Source organism: Myotis yumanensis, unplaced genomic scaffold, assembly GCF_028538775.1.
Source record: "Myotis yumanensis isolate MYYU_CA2020_CCGP unplaced genomic scaffold, mMyoYum1.0.hap1 SCAF_9, whole genome shotgun sequence".
Taxonomy (NCBI): Eukaryota; Metazoa; Chordata; class Mammalia; order Chiroptera; family Vespertilionidae; genus Myotis; species Myotis yumanensis.
Genome location: NW_027223760.1, coordinates 16,666,530 through 16,693,471, shown reverse-complemented (window position 1 = coordinate 16,693,471; position 26,942 = coordinate 16,666,530). Strand labels below are relative to the sequence as shown.

The 26,942-nt window shown below is 42.7% G+C and overlaps 1 protein-coding gene across 2 annotated transcripts in view; it reads left to right on the top strand.

Moving 5' to 3' along the window:
- FAM3C (FAM3 metabolism regulating signaling molecule C) overlaps positions 1–24,526 on the top strand; it is a 57,217-nt gene extending 32,691 nt beyond the window's left edge. For both annotated transcript variants that reach the window (XM_070423796.1, XM_070423797.1), the window contains exons 6-10: positions 9,291–9,349; positions 10,358–10,408; positions 12,922–13,006; positions 21,549–21,675; positions 22,430–24,526. In XM_070423796.1, the coding sequence (XP_070279897.1) occupies positions 9,291–9,349; positions 10,358–10,408; positions 12,922–13,006; positions 21,549–21,675; positions 22,430–22,519 (412 nt within the window). In that variant the 3' untranslated portion in view covers positions 22,520–24,526. The remainder of the gene's footprint in view (positions 1–9,290; positions 9,350–10,357; positions 10,409–12,921; positions 13,007–21,548; positions 21,676–22,429) is intronic.
- The last annotated feature ends 2,416 nt before the right edge of the window (positions 24,527–26,942 follow it).

Below are 26,942 nucleotides of genomic sequence, written 5' to 3'. Positions count from 1 at the left end.
CTTTTTAATAGAGAAGCTTTTAAATATTTATCTTAGTCCCTTTTTCAATTAGCTACGGCAGGTCCTATAGCCTCTTACAATGACACTTTCCTTGTAAAATTAAAGGCTTGAGCTCTAGGTGATCTTTAAGGTCCTGACTCATGTGCTTTCCTTTCCCTCATGCTCATGATAACCCATTGCTAATTTGTTGTCTTCTGATTTCTCATTATAATATTCCTGTTTTACTGAATTATGTAAAAAAAAAAAACAAAAAACACTTGGATTTCAGTTTGTAGAGCTTATCTATAATAATAAAAGGGTAATATGCTAATTAGACCAGACGTCATTCCGGACATCTTTCCTGACGAAGCCGGGGCTGGAGGGAAGCCAGCCTGGGTCCCGGGTGCCTGCGGGCGGCCAAAGGGGGGAAGCCTGGGTCCCGGGTGCCAGAGGGAAGCCAGTGCCGGCAGCCGGGGGAAAGAAGGCCTACTCTTGCACAAATTTTCGTGCATCGGGCCTCTAGTATTAAATAATACCCTGCTTATTAACTTAGAATGTTCCATTCCTATCTTACTTTTTTCCTATCTTATTTTGTTTGGCTAGAAAGGCCCCAGGTTTGATTCTAAATAGTAGGAAGAGAGTTCATGCCTCGCTCATTGTAGATTGGCTTTGGAGATCTCCTCTACCCACTTGAAGTAGGTATGTAAGTTTTAATGCAGAGAAGAGATCAAACTCTACTAGCAGATTTTCTCTGTACAGAATAACAGGTCAAAAGGGAAAGAGCATGTGGGCAGTAGAGCTTGGTTCTACAGGGTGGGAATATCAGGTAGAATTTGCTTCAGTTTCTCTAACTGTAAAATTGAGGCAGGCCACCTACTCATCTTCATTCCAGGAATCATCCTGCCATTCCCATGAGAGATTAAATAATTGATGGGATTTTACAGCGAGGCCTGTGCCATGGAATCGGATCCCTGGTAAAGGGCTGGCCAGACATGCCTGGTGGAGACATGCGGGGACTGGTGCTCCTTCCCGTACCTTATGTTTCTAGACTGGTAGTTCTTCCAATAAAAAATGAAGGAAAGAGTCTGCGTTTTCTTAGCTTGATTCATTCACTTCTTCATGAAGTGGTTATTGAGCTTCATTCCTGCTAAACTGGAGCTTGCAGCTGGCGGGTATTTAAGCGGGAAAGGCAAGCACATCTCCAGCTGTGGGGAGTTGCAGGGCGTGCCGGTGGGGGTCAGGTGACTGAGATGAGGTTGGGGTGTCCAACTTCCGATCCGGTGAGTCAGAGGTGTTTAGTCTGAGAACTGAAGGGTAAGAAGGAAGACAGCCAGGTGAAAAGTAGGGGAAGAACATTCTAGACAGAAGGAAGGGCATGCTCAAAGGCCCTAGCATGGGGAAGAGCTGGAGAGATGGGCATAAGAGCCAGGCCAGAAGTGAAGGGGTTTAGAAGTCCGGGGCAGGGCAACTGCCTGGGTTGCTGACTCCATCCCTGTTCGGGGTGCATATGGGAGGCAGCTAATCCATTTTTCGCTCTCGTATCGATGTTGCTCTCTTTCTCTCCCTCTCCCTTCTCTCTCTAAAAAAAATTTTTTTAAAGTATATGATTGTCTAACCACTAAGCTGTACACCTTAAACGAGCAATTTTCAACCCATGTGCTGCATGAATTTTTAAAACATACAATACTGATTGTCAAATTAAAAAGTGACAACAGCTGTCTAGTGTGAATGCCCTGTCTTGAACCATAAATATATAGTTCATGTAATGGAGTTGCGTCTTATTGGTGAGGTTGCTCTTAGGTTTAATGTAAGGTTTAATCTGAGATGTAAAATTTAATCTGACCAAAGCCAATAAATTGACCAAGACAAGCAGGGTAAGAGCGAAATATCGTGTTTATTGGAAGCTCTCTGGTGAGGTCCCGTGGTCTGGGGGTGCAGGCCAGGGGAGCCACACCTGCCTATGCCTGGCAGAGATTTTTTATGCAGCTGTTGGACCAATCAGGTTTATCTGAGGTAGCTTGTGGCGGGTGATTGATGAGCGGGAAGTTGGTGCAGCTGTACCCTGGCCATCTTGAGAAGTCTCCGGTGGTTATTTATTGGCCATCAGCACAACAGGATGCTCTGGTGGGTCCCAGGATGGCAGCTATTGTCCAGCAGGATGTGGCTTGGCAGTTCTGGGTTTTGTTCAACTCAGCGGGTGGGATCAGGAAAGACCCTATTTTCCCAGCCCCAGACCTTACATCCTGACCTCTTTGGTGATATAGGAGGATGACTGTTCTGACTGCTTCGGGCTGGATATGGGCGGAGTTTAAGCGAGGTCAGGATCTGGGGGATCCAGGGGCAACGGGCTGTGAGGGTGTAAGAGGAGCTGGTTGACTGTTATCTGACAGCTTTCCTGCATGCGGGACTGCAAAAATCTAAAAATGCAGGGAGCAGGCATTAGGATTAGGCTGAGTGTTAGTAAGGGGGTGAGTGCAGGGAGTATCCATTGCATCATTTCTCCCTCCCACCATCCCTCAAAGGGGCCTTCCTCCCGTCGGCGTTGCCTCAGTTCCTCCCCCAGTTTACTGAGGACGTCAATGTTTTCTTCGACTAGCCCTGTTTCGTTGATGTAGTAGCAGCATTCCTCTCGCAGGAACAGGCAAGCGCCACCCTTGTCTGCCGTAAGCAGGTCGAGGGCTCGCCTGTTTGCAGGGCGACTCTGGCCACTGATGTTATTTGGCGTTGCAGGGAGGCTAGAGAGGCAGCGGAAGCTTCTAGGGCTATCTGCAGTTTTCCCTCCAGCTCCCGAGAGGAGACGCTGTAACTTAGAGCACTGCCACCCAGGCCCCCTGCTGCCAGAGAGGAGGCCAGGGAGAGACCGACCACTATGGGGAGAAAGATAGTGCGTTTTAAGCGGGAGGGTGCTGGTAAGTTTTTGTAGGAACTCCCCTTGTCCATACATGGTTAACTGGGGGACCAGGGAAGCTGGGTAGCAGACCTGTGTCGAAGGTGATATAGCCTTTGTTAGGGTACCGTTACACCAGAAGAACCCTCCGGGAGGTGCCTGGATGGTCATGTTGATGTGAACTGTGATGTTGCAGGAAGCCAGGTTCAGCTGGGATGAATAGCAGACCCGTGGGAAATCTGCTCCCGTGTACAGAGGTACTTCTGTAAGATTTTGAGGCTGCGGGGATGTAGGGCTCGAGAGGTTAAAGGGGGTGGATAGGGGGACCGCTGTTAGCGGAGGGCGTCCGAGGGCAGCACACAGAAAGCAGTTGGTGGCATTTCCTATTGATGTGCCATTTAGGAGTGTTACTCCTGCCCTAATGACCGTCAGCCAGGAGAAAGGGTGAGCCTGAGAGAGGTAGGTATTGCAGTGAAAGTGGGAGGAAATGTTAGAATGCGCTGTTATCCAAGGGAAAAGAGAAAGGGACGAAGCAGTGGAAGCCAGGGACCTGGATATGAGGCTGGAGAAAAGGCAGGAGAGGGAGGGAGCAGGTCGCGCAGCCTGTTCCCAGGCCTCTCCGCTTGGATTTTAAAACGGCCACATTTTTCCTTTGGGAAGGGTGGAGGGGTATGGGGAGAGAGGACGCTGAGGTCAGAGTAGTTCTCAGTTCAGAGGAGGGGACAATTGTGGAGGCGATAAGGAGATAAGGCGTTCACAGGAAGCTGAGCTAGGCGACTGTGGTCTGGAACAACAGGGCCCCATAACGGGACGCATGGCAGCGCTGGATGGGCACCCAGGCAGAACCAGAAAAACAGTGAATGAGGGAATTTAGTAAGATGGAGTGTAGAGTGAGGTGTCTAATGGCTGTGAGACTGATCCGTCAACCCCTATAATAGAGACTGAGGCGTGGCCAAGGAATGAATTCAGGGAGGGCAGAATAAGTGGCCCTAATGTTAATTAAAAAGGAGATAAGGCTTACCTGCCACCACAGTCCTTACCCGAGGCTCTGTCCTGGTGGTGTAAGTCTTTGGGGCCCTGTCGGGGCGTGGGCAGCTTCTTCGGTGGCCAGTCCCAGGAGGTCTGGGAGCTCCAAACCGGATCCAGAGGGCGGCCATGCTGGACTGGCTGAGGCCTGACCTGGAGGGCCAGACTACAGTCCAATTTCCAGTGGCCTTTCCTTCCGCACCTTGGGCAGGGCCCAGGCGGGGGTCTCGGGGTTGAGCAGGACTTGGCTCAGTGTCTTTCCTTGCTGCTTTTGAGGCATGGGCCCGGAGCCGGCTTAGCCCCTGACTTACCCGTGGTTGGAGGACCGGCACTTCGTTTGGGGTTCATGAGAGCGGTGGCTAGGAGCTGGAAGGCCTCCTAATGGGCCTCAGCCTTGGCCTGATCTCATCTTTGATTTTGGATTTGGGTCTTCTCATCTCTCTTATTAAAGGCCTTAGGTCAGGTTAACGAGGTCTTTTTGAGGGGTTTATGGAAGTTTACAGCAAAGGTGGTCAGGTCAGTGGAAAAGAACCTGAGATGCCTCTCAATCTGTGAGGCTGGACGTAGAGGCTGGGGGCACAGATTCAGACTATGCCCTCAGTCCCCGCTGCTCCCTCAGGGGTAGAATGGGCGGGGGAACAGAAGAGGCTGCCGAGGAAGGCAGTCGTTGGGTGGCCTGAGAATGCATGTCAGATAGGAAAGGCTGGTTTCAGTTGTAAGGGTCGGGGGCAGAGTTTCCAGCTCCCGTGGTGGCAGTGGCGGCAGCCGGAAGGCTGGATCAGTAGTAAAGGGCCCAGAAGGCATGGCTGGAAGAGGGTCGGGCAGGGAGGAGGAGAAGCGGGAGCATAGGGAGGGTTATTCCTCGCAGACCGGAGTGGGGAGTAGAGTGCTGCGGGAGTGGGGAACGGCGTAGGGACGGGTGGAGGTGCTGGGACTCGGGGTGTTGCTAGTGCTGAGTCCTCTGGGGACCAGTCGCCCGCGGGTCGCTGATCTGGAGCCTGTGGAGTGGAAGCTTTCGGGTCTGTTAGCGAGGAGAATTTGGGTGGGAGAGCAGGTCATACAGAGCTGGGGGCGAGAGCGGAGGTACTAAAGGGCCTGAACATAAGGGATTTCAGGCTATTTACCTGTTTGTTGGCAAAAATTGGTTAGGTCAGTTAAGATTCTGAAATCAAAGTGCCGTCTGGGGGCCAGACGGAGCCATTGTCCAGAGCATAGCGAGGCCATATTTCGGTGGCCAATCGAATGAGGCGTCGCTTTCTCTGTTCAGTCTGATCATACCCTAATTCGCGCCAATTGGAGAGAACGCACCCTAAGGGTGTTTTGGAGCCCAGCTTGGAGGAATTGCTGCCCATACTGATTCAGGTCTCCGTCGGATAGGTCTCTCAAGCAGGCGTCCCTGATTGGGAGAGAACTCCGAATACAGAGACAGGGGACAGCCCGTCTCGGGCATCCCCACCGGAGAGGCAAGTCCAGGAAAGATATCCCTGGGATACCTCACAGGAGGGCTCCCTGGCGCGGCCGCAACACCAGACAGGGGTCCCTAGGAACGCTGAATAGAACGGGCTGAAGCTTACCTCACTGCCAGGCAGAACTGAGATCGCTGGTAGAGCCTTTAGTTGGAGAGGCTGAGCCTCAGGGGGCCCCTGGGACCTCCTGCAGCTTCCGATTCCATCAGAGTGTCAGGTTCTGGTTCTCAGAGGAGACCCGGCCCAGTGGCACGAAGGTCTCCCGGGTTTCGGGACCAAGATGTTAGGGTTAATGTAAGGTTTAATCTGACCAAAGCCAATAAATTGACCAAGACAAGCAGGGTAAGAGCGAAATATCACGTTTATTGGAAGCTCTCAGGTGAGGTCCCACAGTTTGGGGGGTGCAGGCCAGGGGAGTCACACCCGCCTATGCCTGGCAGAGATTTTTATGCTGCTGTTGGACCAATGAGGTTTATCTGAGGTAGCTTGTGGCGGGTGATTGATGAGCGGGAAGTTGGTGCAGCTGCACCCTGGCCATCTTGAGAAGTCTCCGGTGGTTATTTATTGGCCATCAGCACAACAGGATGCTCTGGTGGGTCCCAGGATGGCAGCTATTGTCCAGTAAGATGTGGCTTGGCAGTTCTGGGTTGTTTTGTCCAACTCAGTGGGTGGGATCAGGAAAGACCCTATTTTCCCAGCCCCAGACCTTAGAGTTGCATAATAAGATTGCATCTGATTGGTTAGTTCTTGGCATCAGAAATCCTTATATACAAGTGTGGGCACCTGATTTTTTAAAGTCACTTTGGAGCAAAAAGGATAGGTAATTACTGTTACTATTATTTCTGTAAATCCATTAAAATTATACTTACTTCTTTTTTGTCACATTGGCACAGAATATATTTTTTGGTATGCCGCAGCATTTTAGTAATTAGTTTATGTGTGGAGATGGAAAAGGTTGAAAATTGCTCCCTTAAACCAATACAAAATTTAAAAAACATAAAAAGGAAAAAAAAATAGAGCCAGGCCAGCAGGAACTTGTCGGCCATGCAGGTAAGGATTGAGATATTTTCCTAAGTGCTTTGAGAAGTTGTTGATGGTTTGCAAACTCTGACATGTCACGAGTTCATTTTTGTTGAAAACAGTGCTGTGGCTGCTGCATACCGTGGTGAGAGCAGGGAGGTGGGACGGCCAGGCCAAGGGCTGCCCCAGCTGTTTGACACAGGCTTTGCACGTACACGCACTAAAATATGTCAGTAGACGCTAAAGATACGGAAGTGGGCATTGTAATACTTTCCTACATGTGTTCGAGTGCCTGCCACTCACGCTGGAGCCTGTTAGTCCAGATGAGTGCTTCTCAGCGAGGGTGACTTTTCTCCCCAGGGGACATTTGTCAAGGTCTGGCAGCTTTGGGGTTGGCACAGCCGTGGAGGTGCCACTTGGAGGAAGGGGCCAGGGACGCTCGCTCTTAAACATCCTACATTGCGCAGGACTAGCCCCTCCACATGAAACATCAGGTCCATGATATCATAGACGGAGTTTGAGAAATCCTAATGCGGACCCAGGTTAAGAGTTGCAATTAGGTTCCTGTGTCATGGCTTTAAGGATAAGTAGATGCAGTTGAGATATATGTTATGGAGATTAAGATGGATTTCATTAGTTAGAAACACAAAATCCTGGGTATAAACATAAGGTGTCTCACAACAAAATTGGAGCTTTTTTAACTTTTGCATTTAGAGAACCCATGGAATTTACTTACATTCAAGATAAAGCTTTTATTGCAGACATATACTCATTTGATTTTAGTTTATGTGAAGTTTATATTAGGAATAATACTTCACTTATTTTTATATAATCTTCATATTTGGTATAGCAATATATAGTAGACTGTTTTGAGGGATTGTTATTTTTTCCATCAAGGGGTCAGATAGTATTTTTGTTTTTGAGGGCCAAGAAGTAAAGAATAATTATTTGAAATACAACCATTTAAAAATATAAAAAACATTTTAAGTTCATGGGGAGTAAAATAAAACAAAACAAAAAAATCCAGCAGGTGGCTAGATTTGTACCATGAGCTGTATGTAGTTAAACCCAGATCTAAACTGATCATTTTAAGTAGTAGCTAGAATATATAGTAGGTATTTGAATCAAAGCAATATTAGATGATGTAGACTCTATATGGCCATATGATCATTTACTTTTGCTTAGAGATATGGAGTGGTAGGGGAGTGGGGAACCTTCATATTCATGGAGGATAAAAGAAAATTTCAACTTGGGTTAATACGAGTGAGGACTAACATTCATTTAAAATCTTCAGTTGTAGGTTTCCTGAGTGAATTAGTTTTCAAAAATTGGTGAGCTGCTGCCCTCTTGTGGGAAGCTCTTGTCATAGCGCTTCCCTGTTGCCTTTACTTCTTAGCTCTGACAGACACAGCACCATACTCTGAGATGATCTCTGCTTGGAGAAGACACTGACAGTTACTAACGTAACAAGTTAATCACAACTGTTGCCTATTAATATTCATAATAGATTTTACTTATACATTTCTGAAAGGAACAGAGCAAATGCATTTTGAAACTTACCTTCTCAAATAATTTCCAGAGTGAATGCACCATTTTACATTCCCACCAGCACATATGAGAGACACAATTTCTTTGTATTTTGCCAGCATTTGGTGTGTCACTTTTGAATTTTATTTTAGCTGTCCTAATGGGTATGTCGTGTGACATCTCAATTAATTTTCTATTCCTTATGGCTAATAATGTTGAACATCTTTTGTGGGGTTTTTTGTGTTTTTTTGTGTTTTTTTTTTTTTTTTGCCATCTGAATATCCTCTTCAGTTAAATATCTATTCATGTCTGTTTTCCATTTTGTTTGGGTTTTTTTTTTTTTTGCTGCTGAGTTTTGAGGGATAGAACTGCACTCATTCATCATTTGCAACCATAGGTTAACCACAGATAGAACATCTATGAAAATCAGTTAGCACATTCAGTGAGAATCAATTGGCTATGTGGAATTTACTAAGTAATTAGAGATTTTATTATTTGTGAAATTATGCACCACACATACTTTATATCAGTAAAATTTACAACAACTTTATACACCTATTATGTATGTATAGAAGTATAAATAGCTACACACATGAGAGTGAGTGTGTGTGTGTTCATATTGTATATTCCTCTTCACCCCCAACCTCAAACTGGTTGTTAAATGGTGAACAGCACACCACTGGGAGTATTACTCTTACCTTTAATTTTAAACCTAAAATTGCCCACGATTTAGTTTAATAACCTAATTGAACAAACCGAACTGACAACAAGCAGACTTTTCACTAGTGCCTTCCATGTCACGACATCATTGTTTGTATGTGAGATGCCCATGGGTGCAGTTTCCTCGGATGTGACCATAAATGACTGGTTAGATGCAGTCTTTATATGCACACAGTTTTACTTCTGGGCATAGAGAAACTTTACCCTGATAATCACTAGGAGCATGCTCACGGTTAGGTGACACACTCATGGAAGAGTGCTCCCCACTCTTCTTGCTCTCAGATTGTGAAAGATTTGGGGAGCATCTCACTTCTATGTTCACGTCACATTTGTTGCAGAAAGTGCAAAAGAATGGTGTGGAATACGTGCATGATGTCCACGTGTTGTCAGGATTTTCTAACGGTATTTCATAATCTGATGCAGAGAGCAAGAAATAGTCTAGCCTTTTGCTATAATACTTGTTTATGTAGATTTTTATTTGTGAAATCTTATTTAAGGACAATGCTATAAAGGTGGACTGTTTCCTCTGACTTAATCTCCTCTGCATGACTAAACACTTGTACATGTATAATATCCCCAATCCCTTTTTTTTGCATAATTTTATTTTTTGATATATGTTTGTACACTATATAATTCCAAATTTGTCTTGACTTTTTTCCCTTCAGTTTAATGAGTGGTGTTAAGAATAATGTTGGAAGAGGGATCAATGTTGCCCTGGTAAATGGTAAGAATCACTACTTTAGCTTTTGGATGTATTCAGTGGGTGTTCACATGCTCCACAGAAAATCTGTTCTAATATCAAGGGATCGGGTTAGAAAGTGCCACTCTTGACACCAAAGCCCCACCCCCTTCCTACTGCCCCTGAACAAATGCAGCTGTCGGTGGGCACTTCGTGTTTGAGGGTGTGGGACACGCTATCTTGGAAGCAGCCAGCTTCTGTGGCAGCCTGTGCAGCTTCTCGTGGGAGTGACAGGACACACCCAACCTAGCGTTAAACCGGTGAAGTCTTACTGCAAATGTTGGAATCCTAACAGAAGAAGGTAGATTGACATGAATGAGAGAGTGTAAAAGACAAAGGGTGATGGATATTGGATGAGGTTGGGCAGAATGAAGAGTAAGAAGTAATTATAATTTTCTAATATTTGTCCACACTCTTCTGGCAAATTCACTAGAGTAAATAAGTTTATTGAATCTTGAACATATTGAGTGTTCTTACAAAGTCAAATCTGAAAACATAAATCCATGAAGTGAGGCCGACTGCATGCTGGTCTTCTGTGTCTGGCATCATAGAAGCCCCGTGAAGCTGTGTAGGGGGATTAAAACCAGCCACCCTGCCCGGGCCATCGTGCCGGAAAATATTTTTACTTCCTTCACAACAAGAGCTACATTTTTGTGTTCCTACCTTCTTCAGTTTCTTAGGTAAAAGGTTCCATACCTATTTGTCTATTTAATTGTTAGTAAAAAATAGATTTTAAAACGGAAATAAATGTACATTTTATAAAAAGATGTTTAACTTGGAATTGGAATCCTCTGCATTCTGTTGTGAATTTCTGTGTGCTGCTACTTACAAGACTATTGAGAAAGTCCTATCCAAAGTTACCCTTTAGAAATATAGTTCAGATTTTAAGTCTTTCTCAAAATAATTTATATCAGTCATTGACTAAGAATGCGTGTTTTATACAGTAGAGTATATTTCAGTTGCATAATTTAATATGAATTCAATCTCTTTTAGGAAAAACAGGAGAAGTATTAGACACTAAATATTTTGACATGTGGGGAGGAGGTAAGTTTGAATGACAAGTAACCGTTCTGTTGCTAGCACTGCCTTCTTTTTTCTTTTAATCCTCACGCAAAGATTTTTCCATTTACGTTGATTTTTAGAGAGAGTAGAAGGGAGTGAGGGAGGAGGAGAGAGAAACATCAATGTGAGAGAGACACATTGATCAATTGCCTCCTGTACACACCCCAAATGGGGCAGGGGATCAAACCCTCAACCTAGGTATGTGCCCTTGACTGGGAATCAAGCCCAAGACCCTTCAGTGTGCGGGCCAACCCTCTAACCATTAAGCAACACTGGCCAGGGCTAGCGCTGCCTTCTTAATCGCCTCAATATAATGTAGCCCATTAATGAGAGCATAATGGCACCATTTAAAAAAATTCTCACCCGAAGATGTGTTTCCACTGGTTTTTAGAGGAAGGGAGGGAGGGAGAGGGAAACTGATGTGAGAGAGGAACATTGATTGGTTCCCATACATGACTCAACTGGGGATCAAGCCGCAACCTTGGTATGTGCCCTGACCAGGAATCCAACCCACAACCCTTTGGCGCACAGGATGGTGCTCCAACCAACTGAACTGGCCAGGGCCATAATGGCACCATTTTTGTGTTCATTTTGTTTCGCTTTCTTTTCACTAAATATCCAGTTATCAGTCATATTGTAAATTGTTTTGTGGCTTTCTTTTTTAATATAAAAAATTGTTTGTGGTGTGTAGTTAAGAAAAATCACATAAATAGAGATTTAAAGCATCTGAGTTCTATTTCTGCAGGACAGCTCATTCAAAGCTTTGGGCTCCTTTACGTTTCTGTCTGAAATTGTAAAAAAGAGTAAGTAGTCCTGACCGGTTTGGCTCAGTGGATAGAGCATCGGCTTGCGGACTGAAGGGTCCCAGGTTCGATTCTGGTCAAGGGCATGTACCTTGGTTGTGGGCACATCCCCAGTAGGGGGTGTGCAGGAGGCAGCTGATGGATGTTTCTCTCTCATTGATGTTTCTAACTCTCTATCTCTCTCCCTTCCTCTCTGTAAAAAAATCAGTAAAATATATTTTTTTAAAAGTAGCTCGCTGAGTGCCAGTTCAGATAAAACCAGACAAACAGTAATTATTAAAAAAAAAAAAAGAGTAAGTAATTTGAAGATGGCCATAACAAAGCATTTTGAACTGACTGAATTGATTTTCTTTACATATGATTTTTTGTCTCAAAAATAAACCGTAACCAGGATTATTATTAAAGTAGATAGGTATCTGAGAGAGGGAATAGAATTTTCTTTTTAGTTCACAGGCCAGACACCTTTTGTATTAGGAAGTCCCTTGAAGAGCAGGTGGCAGTCGCTCACCAGCACGCAGAGACAAGGAGCTGGCATCGTGGTGCAGGGTGCTCCCCTGCCCCCAAAGAAGAGATTTCTTCCTCAGCTTTGAAGCAAGACCCCACTGCCTTATCTTTTGCGGCTTCTCTAAGCTGTTGGTGTGGGAAATTTACCAGCTCGAGGCCGCTCTTCTGCACCCCCCCATCTATCCCCTAACATATGGCCAGGAAGCCAGCAGAGTTTTTAGGCAGTTCAGCTTTCCTAATATTTCTTTAGCTTTAACAAGAGGCCACATATTATTTGTTTTTAAATGAGATTAGGAGAACTTTTCATAGCTGTGAAGACTGTGTAAACCTAAAACGCTACCGTCCATGTTAGATTCTAAAGCATCATTGTTCTTATCATGAATTATTACATAGGAACACGCTAGCAAAATGTGACCGGAAGCTCCGGTCTGTCATCACAGGTAGATTCATCACTGCTGAAAATACGCCTCTAGTTAAGAAATAGTTGCAGCTTGCTGCCATTTTTGCATTTAAGTAGAAATGATTTGTTAGCTGCTCTACATATTTTCGGAATCAAGACTGCTATTATAAAATGCAATCAGCTAGAGAAAACCTTAGGAGTCTTTGCTATGGAAAGAAACTGAGTAAATTTAAAGTAACCCAGCCTATATTCTTCCCATTAGTTTATGCTAAGTAGATATGCTCAGAAGATCCCTTAAATCGGTGTGTGTGTGTGTGTGTGTGTGTGTGTGTGTGTGTATAAACATTTGTATAATATTTTGAAGTTACAGACCCTTTTGTGAATTGAATAAAACGTGTGTATCCTCTTTTTAGAAAAGTAGCCAGACAAACACATTTACATAGATGGAGGGAGTTCATGAGCCTTTCTCATGCTCCCTGACTTTCTTACTTCAAATCATAAGTAATAACCTTACAGTGGTTTTTTCATTTAGCCCCTGGAATATCTGTGCAAAGACATTTAGGAGGAATCAGGATTGGACATTTTAAGTTGATGGTGGAACAAACTTAATGTTAAGTTTAGGAACAAACTTAATTCTTTAACATGTTTGTAAGATTTATCTTTCTTTTGGTTACTTTACATTAGAACTTATTAATTTACAAATTTAATATTTTGTTATTAACTTTACAGATTATCATAATGGTTACTCGGTCATTGAAAAAACCCTTCAATCTTTTCTTTTTCTTCAGATGTGGCCCCATTTATTGAGTTTCTGAAGTCCATACAAGATGGAACAATCGTCTTAATGGGAACGTATGATGATGGAGCAACCAAGTATGTAAACTTCAAAAGCTGAACAATTTTTTCAGCTATATTTTATAGTAATACATTTTTATTGAAAAAATTTCTAGATTAGAATAGAGTTCCAGATAAATACTATTAACCTTTTTTTAAAGTTGTTTCCTTCTATCTTTCTGTGTATTCATTATGCATATGGTATTGTGAAAGAAGAATCACATTATACATAAAGTTTGTTCTCTTTTATGTTATTTTTTAACAACTTTAAGTTTTCCCTTTTATCAACATTCTTTGATAGAATTTTCATGATTCATCCACAGTTTTTTTTTAAGTCTTACTTTTCTGAATAGACGTACATGTCCACTCCTTTTCACCAGTTGTTCATTATTACACCCGATGAACATCAGCCCTGTTCCCCTCCTGATAATAATACCTGTAGCCGTGCCTAAGAGGAGGCCAGGTGCTGTTTACTCTGTAGCCGCTCTTTATTGGTGGTCATTCATCAAATGCACCGAAAGCAGCCTCAGGCCAGGGTTCAACCTGTGGGTGAAAGTATGACATCTTTGCATTTGGTCAACTTCTGTGCATTTAGTGAATTCAAGTTGTATGTGTTTTCAGTTTGGGGCACGTGAATTTACATATAGAGTATTTCCCTCTTTCAAACACTGGGGAAATAAATTATAAGCATCATGTTCTTTATATGGAAATGGACAAACAATCCTTACAAAGGGCCGTCTACATCATAAATATAACACGATGTAACCACTTATCTTGGCAGATGTCTGAACGTTTGAAGTGAGTCATGAGTTGTGGTATACCCTGTCTTATGTGGGATGAGAAGCTCTTTTGTGCTATGGCTTTTCCTTACGTAAGGCTGCTGGGTTTCACCTCCTAAGGGATGGTCTGTTCTGCTTATCCTCAAGAGTCCAGAAGATAAAGTGGCTGTGCTGCTCTCTCCAGGATAGGGAGTTGGTATGTGTGCTGATTAGGGAAACTTCTCTACAGTGGTTTCTTTGGATCCCAGGGGCTATCATACGTAATGAGCTCCGGGCTGTGCTCTGAGCTTCAGCAGAATAACGGACTGGTCCCCATCACAGCACTTCCCAAGGTGTATTCCGTGGAACCCCAGTCCTTTAAACTGATAATGATCCAATAAGTTTGGGGATCACACCTGGTATTGTGTACTTTTTATCGGTCTACAATAAAGGGCTCTGAAGTGCTGCCCTACAGAAACCTCTTTACTGATAACTGGGATGTTTATCCCAGTGTTACTTGATTTTAACCAGGAAACACATTTCAGAAAAACAAAACAGTAAAAAACACACACGCCAAGTTTTCCAAGAAAACTTACACTTTAGGGAACTCAGTTCTCAAATGATGCCGAATTTCTACCTCATTCCCCTGTAAAACAAGTTGTTTTTTGTGTGTCTGATAAGGAATAAACGTTTGAGCGAGCAAGTTAAATGTGGTTGTCGTACGTCTCCTTTTGGAGAGAACACCATGGCAGGTTAGCATCATGCCTAACTTGATGGCGTATTTGAAGTCAGGGTTCTTTAAGGCCAGGTTCCCTTGGAGCTTCTCAGTGAATTCCTCTGCTGAACTCACTCCTCAGGGCATCAGTACCCTCGTCATTCCTCTATTTGAAATAAAACATGAAAACTGTTCTTGAGTAAATGTTATGTTCTCAGCGTTGCTTCCCTCTAAATTCTGCCTGATGGTCCTTTGCTTGAATAAGTGGAACAACAAAACAATAAATATGTTCCCCCGAATCATTTGCTACTTCAAGTATTTGAAGCTCAACGGCATTTCTCCTAGTTTTCCTTTTTCTAGGCTCAGTAGGAAGGCTCTTTAACCTTTTATCATGTTGAGCTTCTAGGTCCTTTTCCCCTCCTGGCTGCCTTTCTGGGGCCTTCTCTGGTTGATTGTCTTAAACTGAGTGCCCAGATGGAGCGGTGCATTCCGGATGTGGTCTGGCCCGTCCAGGCTGCAGTGCAGATGCTAGCTTGCCATGCTGCGGAGATCGCATTTCTTTGAATATTCATGCAGACTCCTATTAGTTTTCTTTAAACACTCGCATCACATTTTTGGCTCATGAGTTTTGGTCAAGTTAAATTCTCAGATCTTTTCATTTCATCTTAGACTTTTGTGTTTTAACCACTGCCATGTCAGGTCTTTCCCGTCAGAACTTGATTTTATTTCATCTAAATGCAGGACTTTATATTCGTGTATCCTCGTTAAGTTTAACTTTGCTCATTTGGGCCCAGTTGGCTTTGATTCTGACATTTGTCCTATGAGGTTTCCGTGATCCAGGCTTTGCATCCTCTCCAAAGGGGTTCTTATGTCTAAATCGAAGTCACTGATAAAAATGTTTACCCAGGGGCCTCCTGCGAGGGGTGTGTCCATTAATCAAGTGCAGAAACTGCTTTTCGAGCTGCCAAGGGGCCCTAATAGCCATATCATCCAGCTGCTGTTTTAATCTTAACTTGAAAATCTCAAATTATTCATGTAAGATCCTCATCTCTCAGCAAAAGCAAGTAACAAGTTCCTTTTTTTCTTTTTTAATAAGAATAGCCTGTTATATTCTATTTAATTCTATCCAGGAAAATGGCAGTGGTTGAATATGCCAGTTTTATTTAACCTTTGAACTCTATACATTTTCAACACATCTTTAGTTGAATTAGGCAAAAGGCACAATGTCAGTGAACTACTTCACTTAGAAACATCCATAAACTGGCACTGCTCTCTCAGTGGAAATCAGCTGTTTTCTGAGACTTACCAGGTGCCCCCTTGAAATTCACTGAACTGTGCTGACTGCAATGCCCTGTTCTACTGCCCGAAACCTCTTCAAAAGCTGCAGTAGCTGAGATCGCTGTGACTTGGCTATTTATTCCTCCCTCTGTTATGGGTGGGGTGTTCCCTGCGTGCCCCCCTGTTGCTGGTGGAAGTGGGATTTTTGGAGTGTCACAGGGACAAGAATTTCCCAAGGCCTCCATGGGACCATGAGGTATCGTGAAACGCTTTATTGATGAAGTAACATTAAGGGAGTCCTCCACCTCCCCTCTCCCCGCCAACACCCCAGGCTCCATCTCCCTCCATCCTGCCATGGAAAAAGTCCCATTTTGTCTTCAGCACCAGAATCAAATCCACTGCCCAGAGTTTCTGCTCCATATTAAGGTCCAGTCCAGGCCAGCATCTGGCTGGGTTAGCTTGTGCTCCCAGCTTCAGACCATTGCATGTGGGGTTCCACACGGCCCTGAGCCATGCAGGTTCTCGGGCCACATGGCGGGCTAGCAGGTCACAGAACAAGCGAGTGCAAGGAAGCAGGAGTGAAGCAAGGGGAACGGAAGAGAGAATTCCTTGGGAATTTTAGCTAGGAGCTTCTCCAGTGAGCCCTGCAGGGTTTCGAGCGCCTGCAGTGGCTCCACCCCTCTGGCAAGTATCTTTGTTCCCAGGTGAGACTGACAGTCAAGCATGTCATCTGTCATCCGACGTCACTGTGCGTGTGTCCGTTTCCCTCCCCCTAGTGGCCTGCGGGGAACGGCCTGTGGTTCCTGGGAGTGTGAGGTTGCAGCTCCTGGTGAAGCTGCCCAGGTGACCATGCTTACCATGTCTGGCCTCCCCTTTGCTCCTTCCCTATCATTGCTGTTAGCCAGCTGGTTACGACAGTAACACTTCCTTCCCACGACCCCTTCTCTTCTGTTTTTTAACGCTTACATGATCTTACAATCCTTTTAAGAGTTTTGCTACGAATTGGAATTGGTCTTATTGGACCACTGTTTTAAAATTCTTGCCTTTTTTAAAAATTGGAATATTGCACTTTCAATGTCTCAGCAACTCTATTTTCCACGATGCTTCTAAAGTAACTGACGCTGCATGGAAGATTGCATTAACAAGTTCCTTTAGAATTAAGTGTGTGGTGTGGGTGGGCCTAGAGATTTAAATTTACTTTAAAGCATTTATGTGGGCAATCTGGAGCCCCTGTCCCCTTTTCATGTCCATCACAGAGCATTTGCCTCCTTGGAAAAGACAATCATGCTTTGATCTCAATATATCATTCTTGTGAAATGGTGGGTCACGTCATTATTCACACTTAGAAGCAGGAGTTCTTTCTGTGGCTCTGAGAGTTTTATGAGTCTCCGTGCATCCCAAGCACTATAGTTCTTCCTGGTAGGAGCCATAAAGTTGTCATTAGCAATGGGATTTACCCTCTGTTTTTGCACTTTTTTTTAAGTTTGAGCCCATCACAGAACACGAAATTGTACCACTAATTTAGAAACTATCCTCTCTTTTTTCTGAGATTAATAGCAAATTACAGAGTGAAATTTATTGGAGTTTTTGTTTGTTTTTAAAGAGTCATAGTCTCTTATAAGAGTTTCTAATCTGAACCTCTTATAATATGCTCTCTTTAAAGTCTTGGTGACATGGTCTCTTATGCCTAGAGTTTCTTAGCCTTCATTCTCCTGAGGTAACATGGTCATTTTCTTCCTACTTCCTGACACTTCTGCTTCCCGATGGTCCTTTCCCACTAGTCTGATTGAGCCCAGAATATCAGTTCTCCTTGCTTTCTGTACCGCTCGCGAAGGGCGCTGGCGTGGCTAGATGGCGTGACTGGGGGACGTGGGTGTCTGCCTTTCCCTGCAGGCAGAGACCAGGTGGAGCCCACGCCCCTCCCCGCTTCCCGGCCTCTCTTTCTGCTCCGCTGTGCAACTTGAGAATCTTTCCTAGAACACCTGTGTGTCCACCGTACAGTTTATTAAAGGAGAATGTTCTGTTCCTTTCAAAGAAAATTCTTAACTAAAATAATTTATTTCATATAAAAATTTTAACAACTGAGCTAGTTAAGACCATAGGCAAAGATTAAAATACATGGAACAGACTCATGGTGCTCCAGTATAGAATGAAAAGCTCTTCTGAGTTCCATGCTGTGTAGCGTTATACTAGTTACTCTGCCTTTTAAAAAATGGGACGTTTCGACACCCATGTATATTCATCTAGTGCTTAAGATATTGGCTATGTTGCATGGTTATAAACTTTTTTTTTTTGTTAATCCTCACCTGAGGATATTTTTCCATTGATCTTTTTTTTTAGAGAGAATGGAAGAGAGAGGGAAAGACAGAGAGAAACATCAATGTGAGAGAAACACATCGATTGGTTGCCTCCTGCACACACCCCGACCAGGGCCCCGGTAGGAGCCTGCAACCAAGGCACGTGCCCTTGACTGGAATCGAACCCGGGAGGGACCCTTTGGTCCAAAGGCCGACGCTCTATCCACTGAGCCAAACCGGTTAGGACATAAAATGCTTTTTGAAGTACGAAATTCTCTTTTATCTAGTTAAGTAGAAAATATTTAAAAAAGAATAATAAAATCCCCCACTCGCTACATGGGCAGATCGGAAAACTTTAGAAGTTATTAAGAGAATTACCTTGTTATAAAACTAGCTGATAGACGTGGATAGGGCCTGTGGCAACGATGCCAAGGACAACCCCCAGTTTGCTGATTGGTTAGGAGGACTGACAGGGCCCAGCGTAGAGACCGCACCTGTGGCTGCAGTTTGTTACAGCAAAAGGACACCAAGCTGAGTCAGCACAGGGTGGTGCGTGGCACAGAGTCTGCAGGGAACCGGGCACATGTTTCCGAGAGCCCTCTCCCCGGGGAGGCACACAGGACATGCCTAATTCCTCTGGGAACAAAGTATAATAACCTTGAAATTCTGTCCACTGGGGAAGCTTGATGGAGACTCCATGCCCAGGATTCTTGTTGGGAGCTGGTCATGTAGGCACCCCAAAATCCCAGACTTCCGGAGAGAAAGTGGGTGTTAATCGTACACTGCATTTTTTTTTTTCTTTACAGTTTAAGCACTGCAAACCATTCGCATCGATTCTGGGAATGGTGGGAGCCCTGGCAAAATTCAGGTTTCCAGTTGCCAGCTCCTGTCTTGCCAACTCAGGCCTGTTCTTTTAACCCCTTTCTGCATAGGGCCCAGGGGTGCCCTCAGGGGGAAAGCAAGGAGAGAGAGAGCCCAGTCAACATGTAAAGCTTAATTTCAAGCTGCTTCTAGATCTCTGGCTAAATTGGCTTAGTTTATTTCTACAGATCAAAATGATCACTTCTGGAAATACCAATGGCTGCCCTTCAGTGTATTTCTTAGCTGATATAAAATTCTTAGCTAAGAAAGATTTCATATACTTTTTGCAGGGGGCCAGGCCTGCATTTGGACAATCACTGACTTTGCAGGCAGTTTGTGTGTGCATAGCAATCCCTCATCATCTGTGAATTAACATTCCTGTGAGGCGCCCGTCTGACATTCTCTGAGATGGAACTGAGGCCTCGCAGTGAGCCTGCTGCCCCGCCTCTGCATCCAGTACTGTTTGTTCCTGTTACGGCCGCAGAGCTCACCTCTTAGTGCTGATGTTGCAAGTAAAATGTTCTAAGAGAGTAGGTGGATGGTAGAAGCATTGGATTAACAAATGGAATTGGACAGTGTTCCCAGATCTAAGACATGCTAGCACTGTTTGAAAATAAGAAAACGGTTCAGGCAGTACTTCCAGGGAGTGTCCCTCTAAATCAAAAGTTTCTTACCAAGTCAGCTGACAAATAAATGATAGCTCACTTGTCAGTCCGGATGGGCACAGGAAACACGCTACAGACAGACTTTGGGGAGCAAGCCAGGCGCACCTACACCGGTCCTATGGGAAGGCCGGGACTCCCTGGTTCTTTGGCACAGCCATTTCATTTATTTTGATTTCACTCGGTTACAGATGCATCACTTTATATAGATTAGAGTCTGAAAGGCTCAATATTCCGGGACAACAACTGATTTTGTCACTGATTCTGATGAACTTCCTCAGGAGGACAGCAGGGCCAGGCTGTGGTTAAATAGCCGCAACCCCCTGGCGTGCTTTGCCTAAACTGTGGAAGTCTAATAATATATGTAGTTCCTGTCTTATGAAACATTTTAAAATTTATTTTTTGTTTTTAATTTATTGATTTGGTGGGGGGAGGGAGTGAGAGAGAAAAACATCAAATTTTTTATCTTTTTTTTTTTTTTTTAACTGATTTTAGAGTTGGGGGGGGAGAGAGAAACATTGATTTGTTGTTCCACCTTCTTATGCATTCATTGGTGGTTTCTTCTTGTATGTGCCTTGACTGGGTGTTGAACCTGCGACCTTAGCATATTGGGAGGACGCTCTAACCATCTGAGCTATACTGGCCAGGACTAAAGCTCCTCTTCAAAAAAAGGTTACCCTGCTTATCTTCAAGTTAATTAAATGAGAACTATTGGACCCAGTGTTTTCTCCTTAATACCCTAAAGTGCTAACTGATGTTAGTATGAGACATTTCAAGGAACTCTGAGACAACCAAGTACCTTCCTTACTGACCCTCATGCTATGTGAGGTTAATGGTCCTCCAGCGATTTGCAAAAAAATAAAACAACAAAAAAAGAACCCTTGCCTTGCAGATTTTTTTATTTAAGCCTCACCTGAGTATATGTTTCCACTGATTTTTAGAGGGGGGGGGGGGGAAGAGAGAGAGAGAGAGAGAGAGAGAGAGAAACATCCATCGGTTACCTCCTGTATGCTCCCGACTAGTCTTTCGGTGTAAGGAGAACGCTCCAACCAACAGAGCCACCCGCTGCAGGCAGCCTTGCCTTAGATTTATAACAGAATAGAACTCTCCGATTGCCCGTAGTGCAATCTTCTGGGTAAATAAAACAACTGCACGGGCAGCCCTTAGTTATCTTCTTTTTTAGCTCTACAGTTAGCATGTAGCTACTGACTTCCTTTGCTATTTTGAGAAGATTAAGACTCACTCAACATTAGGGTAATAACCTACACAAAATTCCTTAATGGCATCTTTCAGTTATCTATTCTCTAGCAGTTGGCTTTTGCCACTGGCCTTCCTCCGGGGAGGTACTTAGCTGCCGTGTGGTTACTATTTTCACTTTCATTAAATAACCACATGGCAGTTATCACTGGAGTATCACTTATGTCCCTGTTCTCAAAGTTCACTTTATTTTAAATAAGATGTAAAATTAGAAACATCTAGATTTTTATGAGCATTTACCTTTATTCAGTTCTGCAATTTGCAAAGATTTTACTGGAGATTCAAAGTGATGTTTAATTTTATAAAGTTAGTGGTTTTTTAAGACCCTGGGTTAGCCTAGATAGGCATCTACTAACTGATGAGAGTTAATTATTGCTGTGAAATAAAGACATCTAAATGGTACTTCTTAATAAAATAAGCTTAAAATATAATTGCTAGATCTCATGTCTTTTGTCACTAAAGAATTCAAATAGTAGGAATTAATGGGGTGATCATGTATAAGGTATGAAAATGTCAATTCACTATATTGTATACCTGAAACACATATAGCTATATAATGTTGTATAGTATACTTAAGTAAAAAAAAGCTTCAAATATGTCTGTTACTCAAAGAAAATTTTTACGTTGTCTTATTTAAGCTGCCATTTTCTCATTTTATCTCATGTTATATGTTAGATATCCTAGGTGAGTTGGGATCACTAAGCTAACTTGAGTGCAATATGTTTATCGTATTATTCTTTTTCTCCTCCTAAGACTCAACGATGAGGCGCGGCGGCTCATTGCGGAGTTGGGTAGCACATCTATTACCAATCTGGGCTTTAGAGACAACTGGGTCTTCTGTGGTGGCAAAGGCATTAAAACAAAAAGTCCTTTTGAACAGGTTAGTGTCTTAGACTTTAATCATTAATAGACAAAACCGAATTATGTGAAATTGTATGGTAAATATTTTAATCCCAGTTATTTGAAACTTAGATAAAGCAGCCATTTAATATGTTCACATATTTTTTTGTAAGTTCTTGGGAATTTTTTTCCTACATGGCAATGCATTGGCATATGATTACTTGTGCCTGAAGCCTTTTAGGAAGCATTGGTTATTAAAGATTTTAATTGAGCTTTTGACAAAATCAATTAAGTTTGAAAATACTTTAGAAGTTAGTAGAATGTGAACTTTACCTTTTGGCTAACAAGTGATCCTTTACAGAAATCTGCGATGTTTAGTATTTCAGTGGGTTATTTGAAGGTCTGCCACTGCATGCCACGCCCCATTTAATATCTTGAACAATAATTTTTTTAATCCTTAGCCTAGGATATGTTTTATTGATTTTAGAGAGCGAGGAAAAGGGGGGAGAGAAATAGAGAGGGAGAAACATTGATGTGAGACAGAAACACCGAACTGTTGCCATACACGCCCTCACTGGGGATCGAACCTGCAATCTAGGTCTATGCCCTGAGCGAGAACCTTTTTGGTGTATGGGACAGTGTTCCAACCAACAGAGCCACCTGGCTGGGGCTTGAACAGTAATTTATATGAGCTCCTTGTTGACATAGTGTTAGTGAAATGAATACACTAAACTGTTATGGCAGATAAACAATCAACAGAGGTTTTTAAAACTACTATGATTGTGTTCCAACAGCACATAAAGAACAATAAGGACACGAACAAGTATGAAGGCTGGCCGGAGGTGGTAGAAATGGAAGGATGCATCCCCCAGAAGCAAGACTGATGGGGAGAAGATTCAAGGGCACGCGCTGGCACTGGCACTGAGAGGACCACAGCAGAGAAGCTGCATGTACATGTTTTCAGAGCATGCAGCCATCTCGGGGTGTGCACGAGCATTCTCTTTTGATACCATGATTATTTATTGCTAACGTAAATAGATATCTGTAAATAGTCATCAGAATGAGCAAATCACTGTACCATTTCTAAGCACATTTCTCTAATAGTACAACGTCTAGCTGCTATGGAAATGACATCTTTCAATTCTAAAAGCATACTCTCTCGATAACTGAACTGATTGAAAAATATATTGATATATATACTGGTTGCTGTGAAAATCTATCATGGAATAATATGGATTTATGGGAGGAGACTTTGTTTTCTTTTATATATATGTATACTGCTTTTTGATAATAGTATCTTTTAAATTCTATCTCGCTAGTTGTGTGTGTAGTGTTACTTTAAAGTCTGACTTTCTTGATGTACCTTTTTTCTTAGTCTTTCTCTTCCCTTCCCAAGAAACCTAGAAATAAAATGATAGAAAAACTTAGGTATGTGAAAAGCACAATAAAATTCTTTTTTTAATGTACACAGTAACATATAAATATATAAATGTAGATGGCTTTCAGGACTAGCTTGCTGGATTTTGTGTTAGCGATGTGAATAACTTGATTTTGTATAAGCTATTTAGAGTGAGGGTGGAGGTGGCAACTCCACGGAATTGGGGATCCAGGCCACACCCCTTCCCCAACCTAATTGGGTCATTCAGGACAGCATGTCAGTGCGGTGAGAGTGGTACTGGCATCTGTTTTTCCTTCCTTGTTATCGGCGTTGACAAGGTGTTTTGGGAAGAGGCATGCTTTAATATCACGATAATATTGATTTGTAAATCAAGAAATTAATTTTGTGTTTACTTCATTTAACTTCATAATAACAGTTTTTGCCAGATATATAGCAACATATTTAGAAAAGACCTAATTACTGAATGGACTGATAACATTTACAAAATAATGTTATTTGATGCAAAATTACACCCAATTCTAGATAAAAATATAGAGATCTAACTTTTATGTTAACTTCAGATGTTCACTAATTGACTCAAGTTTTTTATTTTGTTTAGGTTATTAAATACTAATTGTGTATGAAGTATCTTAAACTGGGACATAAAGTTAATGCTTAAACTGCCATTCACAATAAAAGACAGCACTTAAATTTGAATCTAAATTTCAGATGACCTGTGTAAAAAAACTAAAAGCAATATTTTTTATTTTGCTGTTAACCAAGTTGGAAGCTGTTCAACTATTTCTTAAATACTAATGAGGTTTGGGGTACTGTTTCTTCCCTCAGTGTAATTCATGAATAAATGCATCTTACAAGTTCAACAATTTTTGTAAACTTTTCAGATTTTGGTGCTTATATGCTAAATCATATTTGGCATGTATATTCTGACATTTAAAAGACTTCCCTCAATTCTATAAAATTTAAAAAAATAGGTATTTTACAGTTCCAGAGATTGTGAAATGTTGCATTTTTAAAAAGTTACAGTGAAAATACTCATGGTTTTCCATTGTGAATTTTTTTGTATTGTATGGCAAAGTAATATACTTACAGAACTTCATAGTAGAAGATTTGCCAAGCATTTATTATACTGCTTAACATGCGAAATTTAAATCATTCCTGTAGTTAAACACACTAATATCTTAACATGTATAGAATTTAAGGACCAAGGTAGCAGGACATCCCCTTTAAGATAAAGAGTACAAGATGATACATAGCTTTGTAAATGTGTATAAAATGTCGAAAAAAAGGGATAAAAGTTGATTATGTAATTCCTTTGATACAGTTTGCTTTTGTTTTAATTCTTTCTTGTATAGATTGTGCCAGCTTAACTTTGGAAGCAATAATTTTGCCACATTTCATTTTCAGATGGCTTTTAAAAATCAGCATTGTAAATGAAATCATGTTTATTTAATGTTAAGAATTTTCTTCATTAAAATCAGAAATTTGGCATTGACACTTTGGTATTTGAAATTGTGATTAAGGACTTATGGATGCATACTTTTTATTTATAATCATAGATGATTTCCCAGGGCAAGTATATTATAATATGCCTGTTAAAACTAAACAAAGACAGTAGGAAAATAAGACATTTGAAAAATTAAAGAAAAATTGATCCAGTCTTTATATCCCTGACTTTAATTTTATTAAAGTAAAATTCATCATTGTTCTTCCTATATTTTATTGTTTTGTTTTGAAATGGATCAGCTAATATTTTATAATTTTATGTCAGATGGAGCTCAATGCATTTAGCCTGTATTGCACTTTATACTCTAACAATTTATACAAATCGTAAATAATTTGATCTCCCCCTCCAAAAAAATGATAGTTTCATTCAGTTTGGTTAACATTCTCCGTTTTTAAATGGAAGAATTAGGAATTGCTGTGTTTAATTAGCATAGCAGTTAAAAGTAGAATGTATTTGAAACACTTAAAAATATGAAAAGGAAAAATGGCTTGTGTTGATCAGGGGAAAGATTCGCCACGTAACTTCTCAATTAGGTCTTGGGCAGCAATAAGTACAGGTAAACTGAGAGTTGTAGAATAAACTACCAGATTTTGCCTTTTCTAAACATTCTTTAGAAGAATTATTTTACTGTCTGTTCCCAGGATGACTTTTCTGTCATCGACTTGGGTTTTTGTGAAATCCAATGGCTATTTAATCTCCATTCCCCTCAAAGCTCCCTCAGTTTAAGTAGGCCTTGTCCTCTCTTACTGCTTGTCATCCCTTCCCCCATCCTGTTTTGAGGTTCCAGTCAAATCAAGGGTTAGAGTGAAAAGCAGATTGGCCTGGTGGCTTGGGAATGTCCGTTGGTTGCTGGGCAGCTTGAAGGAGAGAGCGGGCAGCATGAGGAAAGCCTGCCCAGCGATCTCAGAGACTTCTCCATCAGAGCCTCCCTCCAGGCCAGCGGGGGCCAAACTCCTGGAGGGCACACTTTCAACACTAGGATGTCTCTTCTAGGAGCGCTCGGAAAGCGAAAGGGATTGGCCAGCCTTTCTGTTAGAGACAGAAGAGGTTTCTCTCGGGTTGGTTCCATGGGCTGTTTTAAGCAAACTTAACCCAGGGAAGACACCCCCTCCCCACAAGCACAGATAGTCCTGGGGTACAACTTGCTGCCATGACTGAGCTCATTGTTCAGCTCTGCATAAATTGTGCCTAGCACTGGGGTGCAGTGACTCAACAAGTTGAGGCTCAATTGCTGAAAGATGATTCCCTTTTTAGGGAAAACTGATTTATGAAATGAACCGGCAAGCTCCTAATGTTGCATATAATCAGTCCAGATTTGTTTCACTTGATAGAAAAGGGGCCTAAGATTTTAAAGAAGAGAGAATTGTGCAGTGAGACAGTGTAGGATACTGGTTAGGCGTGCAGACCTGTCTGAGTGTCTCTCCGTTCCACTGTGAAGTAGGGATAATACTGTTTGTGGTGACCCAAGTGCTTGGCACTCATTAGTGTTATTGTTGACTGTGGCCCTCGAAAACTAGTGATGTTTTAGCCCAAGAGAAAAGTTGTCAGCCTCTAACTTTGCAATCCCATCAGACCAAGTGCTATGGTCAGAATGTGTTCCCCCAAAATTCGTATGTTGAAACCTAACCCTCAGTGTGATGGTATTAGGCGGTGGGTCCTTTGAGAGGCGATTAGATCATGAGGGCAGAGTCCTCATGAATGGGTTTAGTGTCCTTATAAACTCACAGAGAGCTCCCTGGCCCTTTCTGCCACGTGAGGGCAGAGGGAGAAGCTGGCCATCTGTGAACAAGGAGGCGGGCCCTTGCCAGACACAGAATCTGTGGACACTTTGACCTTGGACATTCCTGTCTCCAGAACTTAGAAGAATAAATTTCTGTTGTTTCTAAGCCACCCCGTCTATGGTGTTTTGTTATAGCAGCCAAAAGGGACTAAATACCAAGCCTGAATGATGGAACCATTCAATGACCAGGGCACTAAGGTTCTAGGAGAGGATGCAGCTATACTCACCTGAGGTTCCCCTTGACCTCCACACCTCAGAGTATATACCACCTCCCCTTTCACTCAATCCACGCTGACAACAAACTGCCTTTCAGATGCAGAATTCAAGCTTTTGTGAATCTCCAGGCAGCTGACATGGTCATATGGTTCTACTTGCCGGCCCACCTGCAGGTGAAAGTGGCTTCAGCCAGGGGCAGGAGCGTTTTCTGATTACTTCCTGTGGCCGCAGCCAGTTGAGGAGCCTCATAACGGAGCACGCACTCTGCTGCAACCTCAGTCTGGGAGGCACAGGACACAATATACATTATTCCTGTACTTAGTCATCTCCCTGTCCAACCAACGCCTGCCCAGGGGCGGGTGGGACAGCCATCAGGTCAAAGGAGGTGCTGGGACTCGGCAGGCACCC